General features: G+C 34.9%; 1 protein-coding gene across 4 annotated transcripts in view; it reads left to right on the forward strand.

Annotated features, from left to right (window-relative positions):
* Window positions 1–14,579, forward strand: part of ERBB4 (erb-b2 receptor tyrosine kinase 4) — a 1,114,677-nt gene that overhangs the window by 869,190 nt on the left and 230,908 nt on the right. For all 4 annotated transcript variants that reach the window (XM_046644934.1, XM_046644936.1, XM_046644933.1 and 1 more), the window contains exon 17: window positions 11,191–11,323. In XM_046644934.1, the coding sequence (XP_046500890.1) occupies window positions 11,191–11,323 (133 nt within the window). The remainder of the gene's footprint in view (window positions 1–11,190; window positions 11,324–14,579) is intronic.

Raw genomic sequence — 14,579 nt, forward strand, 5'->3', positions numbered from 1 at the left:
AGACGGGCATGGGTGTTAGCTACCAGGCTTCCTCAGCAAAAAGAGGAGGATTGGCAGTAGTTAGCTCAGGGCTAATCTTCCTCAAAAAAAAAAAAAAAAAAAAATGGCGACTTTGTTTTAAAACTCCTAAACGAACTAAATTAAACTAGAAGTCAGCAGATGCCATGAGATACATTAGAAGAAAATGTTATAGATTAGGAGTAAAAGAATGTTGGCCTCAATGAGATAGAGGAAAGAGGAAAAGAAGGAAAGAGGAAAGCAGTGGGAATGAGCAAGGATCTGATTATGTGTTCCTAAGCTTTTTGCTAGTTTAAGCAGATGTGGAATGTTGAAGAAAATGGAAAGATAAAATTGCTATTTGCCAAAATAGGAGAGACTCAGGGAGGAATAGGCAATACTTTTTGGGAGGAGAGAGGGTGTTGGAATGAAAGTTAGTTTTGGAATTGCTAAAGCTGAGATATTAGATATTAAGTGGAGACATCAAGTAGGCAATTGAAAACGTGAATTCAGTTGAGAGGTCTGGACTGAAGATGTAAATTTTCTTATGATTACATAGATAAAGAGATGGATGATACATATCTAGGGACTAAATCTAAGAAGAAAAGAGAAGAAATCCAATGATGAAGTCCTGGAACCGCCCTACATTTAGCAATCAGGTAGATGAGAAGGGAGCAACAAAAAGGGCTATAAAGGACTGACTAGATAAAGAAGAAACTAGAGAAAGTGATGTGATGAACTCAAGGGAAGACAGTGTTTCAAAGAAGGGAAAGTAATCACCGATATGAAATGTTACTAAATGATGGGTTAAGATTAGGTCTAAGAAATGACCATTTTTGAGGAATCTTTATATTGTTTTCCAAAGTAGCTAAACCAGTTTACATTCTCATACAACTGAAATTTATATAATGTTATAAACCAATGTTACTGCAATAAAAAATTAATTAAATGTAAAAAAAGAAGTGACTACTTGATTTGATGATAAAGAAACCATCGGTAACCTTGACAAGAGCTGATTTCATGGCAAGGTAGGGACAGTGATGGGAATTAGTTCAAGAATCAAGAGAGTGTAAATACAGTGAGCAGTTACAGACAACTATTTAGAAGATAAATGCAAAGAACATATTTTGCTACTTCCACAATTGTTCCAAATACTAAAAATACTCATCAAGTGGAGTAATTGCATTTCTCAAATATATTATCACCTAAAATAGCCCATTTGCTCTTTGATTCATTTAATAATAATTATTGAGAGTCTTCTTAGAGAAAGTTATTAGGAGGTATAGAGCAATAAAAAAGTAGAAATAATGGCCCCTAAACTCACATGGCTTATAATTTACCTGGAAATAAAAAAGAATCCAAGAGAGAATAATTATCAATAGCTAAATCAGGTTTAGTCTGGGAATGTATAAAAGAGACACAGTGTACTAAGGAGAGATATTCATGTAAATATGAGAGCAAAATAGAATGAATTGGGTCACAGAGATGGCAATAAAATTGAGGCTGTTTATTAGCACTTAGTATTTTATATCTGGGACATAAGATTGTTCCTATGAAAATTACCAAATCATAAAAAAAATGAACTGGCCTCTTTCAGAATAGTTATGTTTAACTATGACTTTCAATTAAAGACTTTCTTTAGGTTTTAATATTTAATGCCAAACTTTAAATTCTCCAAAAGGAGATGCCATTAGGGCTCAATAGTAATAGAGATCCACATAGGCTTACTAAGGCATTTGGCCCCAGCACATGTTACCCGAGGTGAACAGCAGCTCCATGTACAACAGTATGAACAGGATTTTTAAATGCATTCAATATTTTGGAAGTATGTAGTGCTTGCAAATGATTAGTCTCAAAGGTCAATAAAAAGATAAGAATAAAGCCAGATTGAAAACGCAGAACTTGCCTTAATGAGAGAAATCAAACCGCATAAAATAACAATCTGTCAGGAAAACAAAAAGCAAAGTGGGAAGAAGGAAAAAAGAAAAGAAAAAAAGCTCTTGAAACATGTTCTTCCTCCTTTGCATTTTTAGCATTCCCAGGGAAAAAGTTAAGTATTGGAAAAATCCAAAGGGAATGACATTCTGTTATCTGTGTCTCTCTTTAATTAAAAACAAAAGGCTGTTAATAAAATCAACACAGATGTGTCTTGAAATTAGAGGGGAAACAAGTGACACAGAAACTTGAAATCAGATTAAAATGGTAACGATATTCCTGACTACCCTTCAGCACCTCAAATCCATTGATCCCAAAGAACTCAACACTTCTCCCTTCCAAGTGTTGGCTTTCTCCTGATTGTCTCGTGTCCATGAATGGCACTGTCCGCCTTCCACTCATCCAGGTGTGAGTCCAGCCATCTTTGACTTCTCCTTCTTCCCTCTTCACCACTGAGTTTACACTTTTGTATCACTCCTGCTGCTGTAGCACTTTTCTCTCTTGTCCTCTGTACTTCCCTTACCTTTCCCACATCGCTACTGATGAAGACTACGAAAATAGTCAGCTAACTAGTTTTCTTGAAAACAACTTCTATTCCTGGCTTATCTATCCTACAACTTGCTACCAGAATAATCTTCCAAATATACTCTTATAATCATATTTCAGTGGAAATAGAAAAGGCTTCGGAGAAAAACATGCCAAGATTCAAACCCTGACTAACCACTTAGAATACTTATGACCTTGAGCAAATTAGGTAACCTACCTCAGATTCATCGTGCATAAATAATCAGTTATGCCGGAAGACGCATTTGACACAACACATATAAAATCCCTGGTAACGTCAGCTTTGTCCTTTAATCCTGCAAGAAATGTTCAGTGACCCTACATGGATGTCCAAAACCCTGGCATTTTCCCCACAACTGTGCCTGCTTCTCAAAGTCTGTTCCCATCTCCGTTCATTTAAATCTTAAGAATTCTCGAAGGATGCCAACTCTTCCATGAACACTTAGAGGTCCCCTCAGGGGAAAACAAGGCTACCAGCAGGGCAAAGTCAGTATCAAGCATACCATCTGAATGAAAAGGAGTGATATTTGTTGAGAAGGATACTTCCTCGTCCCCTCTGTATAACTGTTATATATAAAAATAATGTTTTTAGTGAAAGGCAAGGATTGGGGTGGCTAAAAAGCATATTAAAAAAAAATCAAAGATGCGTTATATACAGAATTGTACATAAAGGGAATAAGTCAAACTATTACTTAAAAATTTATTTGTGAATCCTCCAAAGGTGGTACTGCTTAAATCTGTATTATGTAATCGCGCTCAATAAACATGACACAAATGCAGGGCTTAATGCTTTGATAAAGATAGAAGAAATTTGCCAATCGGATTTAATCTCTGTTAGTAACACAGGTTTCTGAAACTACAGTGCTTAAAATGAAGATTTTGAGATGAAGAAAAACTGTAATATATGGGAACAAGGATGCTGCTACCATGATGTATCCCTCCACTGCTTTTCTTCATAAAGCAATGCACTTTCTGCTCTATTATGAGACTAAACAATTTCTTAGCATGCTGAACAATTCTGCGGGGTAATGTAACTGAAGTTGTAAGAGTTTTAATGCTCAATTTTTCCATCCGTTGCTATATTGTTTCAGCTTACCAGGTCTGTGTAGCGAATAGGTAACAGGATAGGGTAGTACTTAGTGGATAATGTTTTTGTAATGGAATGTTTACAATGTTTTGTTCATGGCGTTAAACATATTTATATATTCTGTCTATGTAAATGGTGATAAAAGTTCTCTGCTAATATAGACATAATGATAGTGTAATGAGTATAAACCATGAAAAATATCTGAGCACCAAAAATTCATTGAGCTCTTAAAAAGATCTGTTAAAAGCAAAGTTCTTTCTGTTCTAATTCCCTTTCAACGCTTTATTGGTAGAAATTCAAAGGTATTTTTTGATTACACCTCAATAAAGCTGAAAGAGAAAAATTAATAGGTGTAAAATTCATAGGTGGATTATATATATTCTTAGGACAGTGTCCCTAACTGTGAGATTGTTTGCCTGAAAAATTAAATGTAAAAATTGGTATACTTTCTCCCAAATTGCAACAAACAAACAAAAATTTGTTTATTGGTGTAAACATTGCCTATAAAGAGAAGGAAGGAATTATCGTGAAACTATTAGAAATTTTTCTCAGAACTAATCCTAGAGATAAAAGAATCTAGATGGTGTGTATTTATTGGTTTAATGGTAATATGTCTACCAAAATACTTTGTTACATTGTTATTGAATAGTGTGTAGCATTCACATATTGAAACATATTGGGAAAAAAAGTTTATCATAACACATACGGACAAGTCCAGAAACGTTCAAATATGCTTAGGAAGAGGGAAGGTAGGTTGTGATTCATTCGCTACAGCACTTACACTTCTGGTCGCATCTAAGATGTAATAGAGGAATCTTGAATCCTAATCAAAGGATGGAGATATACTGTAATACCCTAGGTCTCATCAAGTAAAAACCAGCTGTCTACTGATCTCTACCTCAGAGTCTGACCCAAATCACTTTCATTTGCTCAGAAAGAAACGATGTGTCAAATTTACAGAGCAGATGGAATTCTGGGTCAGAATAAGCACTACTTGAGGAGAAAAAAAAAAAAAACCCTGTTAATGTGACTCTCTTTGCCCCAGGCAGTAACCCTTAAAAGGTCTTCCGGGGAATTTCAACGTCTCCTAGTGTGTCAAGGTCTCCTGTTTCAAATCAGAGCCGCTTTGGGGAAGGCTGCACAGAGCAGCGGCGCGGTGGGCACGTCGCTAGAATGACAGATATTGCTCGTCTTTGGCTTCCTTAAAAGAAATTCAGTTTTTTAAGTAAAAAATAAAATCCTCTTAACTGTCTTCTCACTGAGAAAGTAAAATGAAGAATAATGTCACTTATAAAGTCCAATAGGGGCAGAAAGGATTTAATAAATTTAAGTCACAATGAACGTAGCAATGCAGATACAATGAGAATTACAGTGATAGGACATAACTAAATATAAAAAAAAAGAACTTATTAGAACCCCTAAGGAAACTTACGTGCATTCTGCACTCTCTACTATTAAACAGAGATATTGAAGGAAAATCTGATGAATTATATTTACTCTAAAAACCAATTCTAATGAATCATCTTTAGGAGAGACAACGTGTAGCTGAAAGTTAATGGCTTTGCGATTCCAAGATGTAAAATGTTAGCATTGCTGTTTATGTTTGACCTTATTTAGGGTTCTTAACTTTTCTGAGTCTGTTTCTTTGTATTTAATATGGCAGTTATAACATCTATATTGCAGTTATTGTGAAAATATACAATGTATGCAGAAAGAAATTTTTAGTTGAAAATATACAAATATTGTTAGAATAGAAAGTCTATAGTCAATCTATTTAAATTATTTGAATTTAAGGGCCCAAGTAAATCTGTATTTACCTCTGTGAAAGGGAATGTTTTCTATATCAAGTTAGAAAGTTTTCGACAGTTTCATTTCTATCAGATTATTTCTCATTGAAAATGAGGTGAATTGTTAGTGACACAATCTGTGCTAAAAACCTATGAGTACCTGATGACGGTCAAGTCTTGTGTTCCTCTTATTTGAACAGAACTTTTGCCATGTCTAAACTACTTACATAATTAATAAAATATTGAAAATGTTATTTCCAAAGCTGTATTCCTTATGTCAGTTAACAACTGATTCTAAGAATTTTCTTTCAGTAAAAAGTCATCATGTAGTTTTGATCAACTACATTTTTCGTATAGCAAGAGCAAATTAGGAAACATGGAGTCCATTGCTGAAGAAACATTTAACCTCCGGTTCATGAGAGACAGATGCTTTTGTCTGATGGACACTAAGATTTTCAGAAGGATGGCAGGGTACAGAATGATAGCCAATGTTACCTAGTTATGTTTTTAGAAGAAAATATCAGATTACAGAGAATCATCACATCTGACTCTAATTTATGAAATATCCATTTAGGTTACATATATGTTTATCACAGGCAGTAATTACTTTACGTTCCCAGCAAGTAAAACTTGCTAATACTAAGACACTCCCGTATACATGCACATGTGTGTGTGCGCCATTTATAAAGACTTGTTAGCCATTATTGTAAAGACTTGTTAGCTCGAGGTATCCTACGTTCTCTAAATTGGGCTAAAGGTAGGACAAACATTTGATTTATTGCTCACGTAAGAGTGCTCTTGAGAGTGAAGGGGGTGCTATGGATGCTTCCACTGGCACAAACTGAGACTGTCCTGGCCAAAGTGAGGAATGTGAGGCACCAATGCTCAAAGGGTCTGATTTAATGCTAGTAACTAGGCAGGCTCTAGAGGCAAAGTGAGCAGACCTCAGAAATTTAAGAAAGACTAGGTGGTTCCCTGTTGTGTTTATTTTTTATTACCTTAGGTGAAGAATGTATTTATGTATAGTTATGCTGAGTTATTTGATAGAGACACTGTACTTACAACCATTTAGAGGGAGGCACATAATTAAAACTCAGAGTGGTCTGACTCCATGGTATCTTTCCGGCACAGTGTGCCCCTATAAGGAAACGATCATGCAGATTTGAAAAGAAAACACAAATTAATAATCTTAGAGGCACTATTTTACCGTCTTCCCTAAAGTTTGTTTTACAAAATTACCCTGTTAAAATTACTGACTAGTCTGTTGTTTTTGTTTGTTTTTACCTCCTGTGTAAATTTTAAAAAATTCAGTTTAACCTTTAGTGCCCAAAGATAAACAGTGAAACAGCTCTAATCTGATCCAACAAATCCTGAAGTCTCATCTTCAAATTGCTTAACTTAGAAGTTTCTAGAAGTGGAGCTCTCTGATTTAAAGTCAATACTGATAGTTGCAAATTATACCATCTGTGTGTTATAGGATTCAGGTTGTTTCCTGTAAGTGAAAATTATTCTGTATTCAGGAAATGAAGAAAAATATACCTATATTATAAATCTAAAATCATTTTATTTGGTGAAACACCTATAAAAGAATCTCATAGATTTAGCATTCTTTGGAATGACTGTGTTAGTCAAATACCAGTTTTACCAAGTTTACAGTTTTAAAGAAGCACTACTGTACATTTTTAGTAGCATGCCTGCCCTTGACATTAAGTGGAAAAAGGTAGAATAGTTTTAGAACCTTTGAGTTCTAATCGTCAATTACATTGACTTTACTACATCTTGTTTGTGATCTGATCTCTGGAAGGAAGTAGATCAATGAAGGAAAATATTTGGATGTTTATAAAATCAGGTTCCATGTATTCTCTCACATTTTATATTCCCCAGTGAAGAACAGAATGGTTCAAATATAGTAATGATTAATAAGAATGCATCTTATTATATGAGTAATGTAGTTTTGAGAGACATTACGCTTTTATATATAATTGTTTTAGACAAGTCATTACATTCAAGGCAATAGAATATAATACACTGTTGTCTCTGAACCTCTAAATGAAATTGTGAAAACGAAATTATGAGCTTTTAAATAAATTAGCCAAGTTCATTTGTGATTCAGGATCCTTATTATATTAGCTTCTGTGGGTAGTGGGACGATATCAGCTTCATTATACTATTTTCAAATTACAGAATAAGGTAAACTATCAATTAATTGCATCCTTTTAGTCTAAGCGTGGACTTGGCACTTGAAGTGTCCTATCTTTTATACTTTAGGGGGTCCCAACTGTTTTTAATGAACAGACAAAAGACAGCAAACAAGCAATACTCCTGTTACAGATGAGGGATTACAGAGCATTCTAGGTTCCTTGGTGTTTAATCCTTATGATCTCATTATTTGTGTCATCCCTCAGCCTCTTGGAGGCTCCTCTGACTCACATATAAGAGCAACACTCTCTTTTAGAAATGTAGCTGAGTTGGCAATAGCCAGCATTAGACCTAGGCAAGATATATATTAATTTGAAGAAGCAACTTAAGTAGCTACATCCTCTTCATCCAAAGGGTCCTCATAAAGAATGAAGCATTAAGACCCAGGAAAAAATGGGCACCTATCCTACTCCTACAAATATCTAGGAATTATCAAAATTGGGAGGAGTGGGACTGTGGAAGTAGTATTAATTTTCAGATTAGCTTGGTTTTATGAAACATAATGCTAACTGTAAGAAACATAGTGGTAATTAAATATCTCAGACACATTAAACATAATGAATACAAAATACATGCAGAAGTATTCAGATTGTAAAAGTGGACAAGGAATAGAAGAATGAAATCTTAACTGAAAAAATGTAAACTAAACACTCAAAAAAAAAAAACAAGGCCATTATTATAAACCTAAACTTTTAGTCAATGATCTATTTTTTCATGAATTTACTATACTTTTATTTCAAAACAAAAATAAATATATTGCAGAAAATGGCCATTAGTAGAATACAAAAATAAGACCCTCATAGTCATACTATCCAGAAACAACTGCTGTTTAGTGTCTTGTTGTATATTACTCCAGATCTCTTTACACATATACATGAGTGTGTGTCTGTGTATGTGTATGAATTTTTCCCTGATTGAAATCCTACTGTTTCATAACCCAATCATTTCAATTTCTAATCCATGTCTTTCCATGGCAATAAATTTTCATCTCATCTACTACCTAATTCATGTTCAAACTTCTCAAGTTATCTCAAAAATATTTGTACTGCTGGTTTGTCCAAACTAGGATCCAATCCAGGATTGCGTTTAATATCTGGTTGTTATGACTAAGTCTTCTTAATCAAAGCCAGTATCTTTTTTCACGATAGTCACTAATTAAAGAGAAATTTCAAGTTGTCTTATAGAATATTGCACCTTCTTGATTTGACTAGTTTCTTCATCGTAGTTAATGTTTGCTTTTAAGAGTAAATTCTGCTGGAATATGAAGAAACCGTCCTCTTAAAATGTCCAACAAAACATTTATGTGTGATTTTTAGGTGTAGAAACTCTAGTTCTTTACTTCTTCAGGTTGTTTGTACCACTACCATTCCTGCAGAGTGGTAAGAGAAGAAACAAGGTAAAGAAGTCAAGATCATCTAAAGAACTGCTGTGGGAACTATCGAAAGTAAATACAACATAGAAGTTACTGTCTATTTAGTTTTTGAATGTTTTCTTTTCGTTGTCATGACCAAACTAAGAAGTAATGACATGAAAATTGATATCCACTTGAATTAGATGAAGAGAATGGAGACAGGGTTTTGTTTTGTTATATTGGAAGTAATCCTCCTCAAAATAAAAAATAAACAAAAACCCCACAAAATATAGCATTTTCTTTTAATTTATGGCAACATTGACATTATTTTCATAAATATACACCAGTTATTCTTTTGCAAAATAGGTAGGCAAAGATAGGTTAGAGTTTGGTTCAAATCTATAATCCACAAAGTGTTGGAAACCATCCTCAGTCATACATAGATCTTTGCAATAAAAAATTGAGGTGAGGAAACAAAGATGCAGCCCTTTTTATAGTAGTGGCTTTTCAGGGAAATGTTAGGCACTTGAGCTGAAATTATGCATTGGGTTAAAAACTTAAAATATTTTCTGAAATACAAATTTACTGGTATGCTCAAAAATATGATCTTACACACACCAAAACACATCACAATGATGAGTGTGTGTTCATATTATAGTTTAATTTTCTCAGCATAGATTTTTGGACTCTAGAAGATTCCATTTAGGAAAATCTGGCTGAATTATAGCAACATTTCAGTATGCTATGGTGCTTTTAGCTGTCAGGAAACAACCTTTAGGTGAACTACTTTATAAGGTTTTTCTGCAGTTTTATACGACAATATAACAGTCATAATGTTTAAAAGACATAGCTTCATTTATAGAAGTTACACAAATTTTTTCAAAACCTCTTTAAAACTTTGAAAATTTATTTAGGATCATCTGCCATCATTATTTCTGATCTGTCTTTGAGCAAAAGTTCATTTTGCAAGAGCAAGTAGGTTTTTTCCTAAAGAATATAGCTGTTGTATAGAGTAGATACTTCTGAAAATAGAAATATAAGATATAAAATGCTTACTGTGGAAAGCGTAGACATTCAGGGATTTCTTTTTTAGTTTTGATACCTATTACGACTTCATGGTCAAATATGTATTAGGTAACACCTATGTGTTTTCCTCTAGGCTATTTGCCATGGCACATGAAATTAATATATTTTAGGGCTCTGACAAGAAAGCTCATAGATACTACTCTACTCTAAAATGAGGAGTTAAGACCGTAAATGTTACTTTTCAAGCAAAGAAAAGATTTATCTTGGAAAACAATGTGCTCAGCTTCAAGATTATATCTTAACTAGCAATATATTACAGAAACATTTTAAGAATAAAAATCTCCAGTCAATCTCTTCCTAATCCCTTTTTGGTATGATTTACACCTTTTTATGTGATACATAATGTACATAATGTGTAGACCTTTTTTATGAGTATATGATGCTTAGACGAAGTTTTGATAATAATATTTATTCCTGTTATCATAACTGAAAACCTGTCTGACCTAATTCTTAGTCTTTCTCCTGCCCTTTATCCCATCAAAGTTGCCCTTGCCAGAGTCTGAAACAGCATGCTTGTCAATGCATCTCTCTTATTGGTACCCTCGTACTCTGGAGGTGTGGGGTTTGTATGTCTTCAGACCACTCATTTTCACTTGAGAGCAGCGGTTCTCACCTGGTGATGATTTTGGCAAACACCTGGCAATGTCTAGAGACCTGGTCATGACTGGAGGACAGGAGTGCTACTGGCATCTAGTGGATGGAGGCCAAGGTTGCCGCCAAACATCCTAAAATGCATAGGACAGTTCCCCACATCAAGCCCAAAATGTCAATAGTGCCACTGTTGAGAAAGCTTGCTTTAGAGAAAATGCTGAAAATAATGTTATATACCACCACAATATAATTAAAATGTATTTCCATTTATTTATAGATAAACGTAAAATTAACACAATTTAAAATTCTTCTATATCAACATTTTGACACATTTTTCACTGTGTTACCAAGTTTTACATATTTTCATCAAATGGCATGTTGTGGCTGCTCATCTCTGAAGATTACTTGTATGTGCATGGTTTATTATTAAAAAACAAAACAAAAAACAACTACAGTTTTTACCACGAGAAAAGTTTTGTTCCAGTGTGAGTGCATTTTTCTTTGCATTACTTCTCACTGACTAGATTGTGGCGTGTGGACAATGTCCGGGCCTTTTCTCCCTTCACGCCTGTTTTTGCCCTTCTGCTTGGCAGGACTCCTCTAATTGCAGCGGGAGTTATCGGCGGGCTCTTCATCATGGTCATCATGGCTCTAACATTCGCAGTTTATGTTAGAAGGAAGAGCATCAAAAAGAAAAGAGCCTTGAGAAGGTTCCTGGAAACAGAGGTGAGGTTTATCTCTTCGTGTGTTTAGGGGTTTTCATTAGGTTTAGAAGGTTTAGATAATACTCAGTTTTTTCATCCAGGTGAAAGTTCTGTTCAATTTCCCGCTGAGGGTTTGTATTTCCTAGTATGTTATACAAAGTTGATGAAAAATCAGAGCATATAGTAAAAGTAGTCAAGGCAGTTTCATGGCTTAAAGAGAGTAGATGACAGGAGTCAAAGAAATGATCGTACTGGGGAAAGACAGGTCTGTTTCTTTTGGGGGATGGATCACATTGGTGAGCTCTAGGATACCTCAGTAGCCACAGAACTAGAAAATATCTGGGTAGAGGATATCTCAGGAGCAGAACCAGAAAAGTGTTAGAAAGAGATGGAATTTTTCTGTTCAAAATAAAGCCAGATAGGCAAGCTATTTATGCTTTAATTAGGGCCATTAAATTGATAGCCAATGATCTCATTATACCAGCAGTGAAACACTGAGCTTATGGGATAAAGCCTAGTATTGTAATCACACAGACTTTACCACATAGATTATGAAATGCATTTAATATTATGCATGTTAGTTATTGTGAATATGGAAATTACCCATAAATTATTATAATTTCTTTTTTATTGCCACACTGAGTTCTCTAGCATGCAAGCTGATAGTTTTCACTTGTACAGGTTACAGGGGAAAAACAATTACGAAAGACTATGCATTACCAGATCCTTTTCAATTCACATCTTGCCTCTGTCTCCTGCTACACACATTTGTGCCTGTCTGAACAATTCAGAGCAATGCTGTTGGAGACAGACTTCCCTGGGTTTGTTTTCTCTCTCATTGACAGCATGACAGTCTGACCTTTCCTCTTAACACTGTCAAGAATGGAAATATTCATTCATAAATTTTGCACACGGATAATGATTTAAATTTTAGCTCTTTTCCTCTGGAAGTCAAAACTAGATAGAGGAGTCACATGCAAGTTTTAGGAAACTGCTTTACAGTTACAGACAGGAAAATACTTCCTAAGAATTGGACTTATCTGACATTAGAATGGGCTGTCTCATCAACAGGCATGTTCAAGCATAAAATAGGTAGTTGGTTATATTCATGTGAAAACATACTATTAATTCCTATTTAGCTAAATGTTTACAGGAGATCAACTTGATCACTTTCAATCTTGCACGTGTGAATAAGTGTGGATGCAGTGCATGTGCTGTGCATATGATCAGTTTAGCTAGCATACTGGACACAGATAGAATTCTCCCTCGTGACCAGCTGGGGCAGTTGGTGGGAGAGTTCTGAAAAGTGAAGTGAACCAGAGTTGGGAAAAGAATCAAAGGCTTGGAACAGCAGTGGACATTTAGGTCATTGAATAGATAGAAGAGAAATTCTGTCTCAACTATAAGCAGGAAAGGCTCATAGCTATGAAAACAGTCGTTTTGTTTCATTTAATATGGTTCTTTCTAAGAACATCCATGAATTTGGCATTTCATTACTAAATAAACACATACTGATTGGCTTTATAGGCAGATTCTACTTTTTATAAAAAGTTATTGCTTAGCACTAAGTTAGATAATTGTAGAATTCCCATCTTTCTCTCAGTTAAAATAAATAACTATGATTTTCTACCATCTAAACAGAGGAAGAACTCTTAAGAGGATCAACTCAAATCCTTAAGTACGGAAGCTAGAAATCTGCCTCAGATGTGACAAATTTGTTAAAGCATGATATATTGTTGGAATGTTGATATGCTTTCCCCAAAATCATTTTACTCCAAATTGTCTTTCTTCTGTTACATGCATAAAATTAGAAACTGTAGTTTTTAGACATATACTTATTGAGATGAACTGTAAGTTTGATGATTTGCTAGCTGTTGTGATTAAAAAATGTATTAATGAGACGTGATCCTATCCCTTGAAGGGGACAGAGTCAATGCCTACAGTACGGCAGGCGGTGTTGCAAAGTTTTCCACCTACGTTCTGTTATTTCATCCTTTAACAATCTTCTACGGTAATTACTGCTATACCTATTGCACAGGTGTAAGATGAGAGTCCAGGAGGAGTAAATTACTTTTTAAGCCTGTGAGTGACAGCACTGGTGTACCCACAAATTTAAACCCGATGCTCTTTCCACCAGACTGGCTCACAAAATGAAACTATGCTTCTCTTAATGGTGTAAGACTCAAATTCCTAGAAAAATATGTTTGTAAAAATATTTAAATGATGCTTAAGGAAATTGCAGGGGACTAAACATCTCAGATAGAATTGTAAAGTTTTCAAAATACGAAGTTATGGCCTGGTGTATGCCAGAGCATGTGTATAGTATGTATTTTAAGTCTATCTAGCTGAAGTGCTGAAATCCACTCCCTAACCTTCCAATAACTTTTATATGACTTTTGTATGCAATTTTAAAAAATAGTTCATAGAAGTTCCCTATTATATACATAGTATGTGTACCAAAGTCCACTGAACAAATCCTTCACGGCAGTGTTGGATTCAAATGAAGGGCAATCTCTGCAGGAGATTCTTTTTCAGATTTAACAAAGAATTGTGTGATTCTTTCTGAGATTTCTTTAATGTGACTTGAATGCAGTTGTATACATTTTTACAATATAAATTTGAAAATGAAGTAGAAGCCTATTACTTGTCAAACTCTTAGGAAATTGCTTAACTTTATGGATAATTTTTAGCATCTTCTTCCCCAAATTCTTGCTACGTGTCGCTACACTTACCTGTATTCCAGACTGTTCAGCTAATTAGGTAGACTGTGATGTGCACAGAAGCAGGATGATAATAAGGAAGCTGGAGGGCCACAGTGCACTCAGCCTTGTAAACAGCCACGTGAAATATTTGGTGGTTTTCAAGACAATTTGAGTAGGATTTGCCCTTAATTATTGCCTTATGCTGAGAAAGAACAAGCTATTTGTCCGTGTTTAAAGTTTAGTTCCTTTAACTCTAAAAAGAGAAACTCCTATTTTGCTCACTCACCTTTCTCCTCAAGCACAGATAAAAACCTAAAATTGTAGCGTAAGACATAGACTTTGGTACCCAGAATTTCTTTCATGTCTACATTTTCTTTTTTCTCGCATGAGCAAGGGATTGGCATACGTTTCCATGTCTTGCCCTGGCTTGTTGATCCTCTCTGGCTGAATCATATCTAAACTATGACATCTTAAATTATTAACCTAATTTTCCCTGTTTTGGCCAAACTCAGCCCACCTCACCATCTGATGTTTCCCACCCTCATCTCGTCCTCCAGTCGCATTCCTCTCGCTGTT

Source organism: Equus quagga, chromosome 17 (genome assembly GCF_021613505.1).
Source record: "Equus quagga isolate Etosha38 chromosome 17, UCLA_HA_Equagga_1.0, whole genome shotgun sequence".
Taxonomy (NCBI): Eukaryota; Metazoa; Chordata; class Mammalia; order Perissodactyla; family Equidae; genus Equus; species Equus quagga.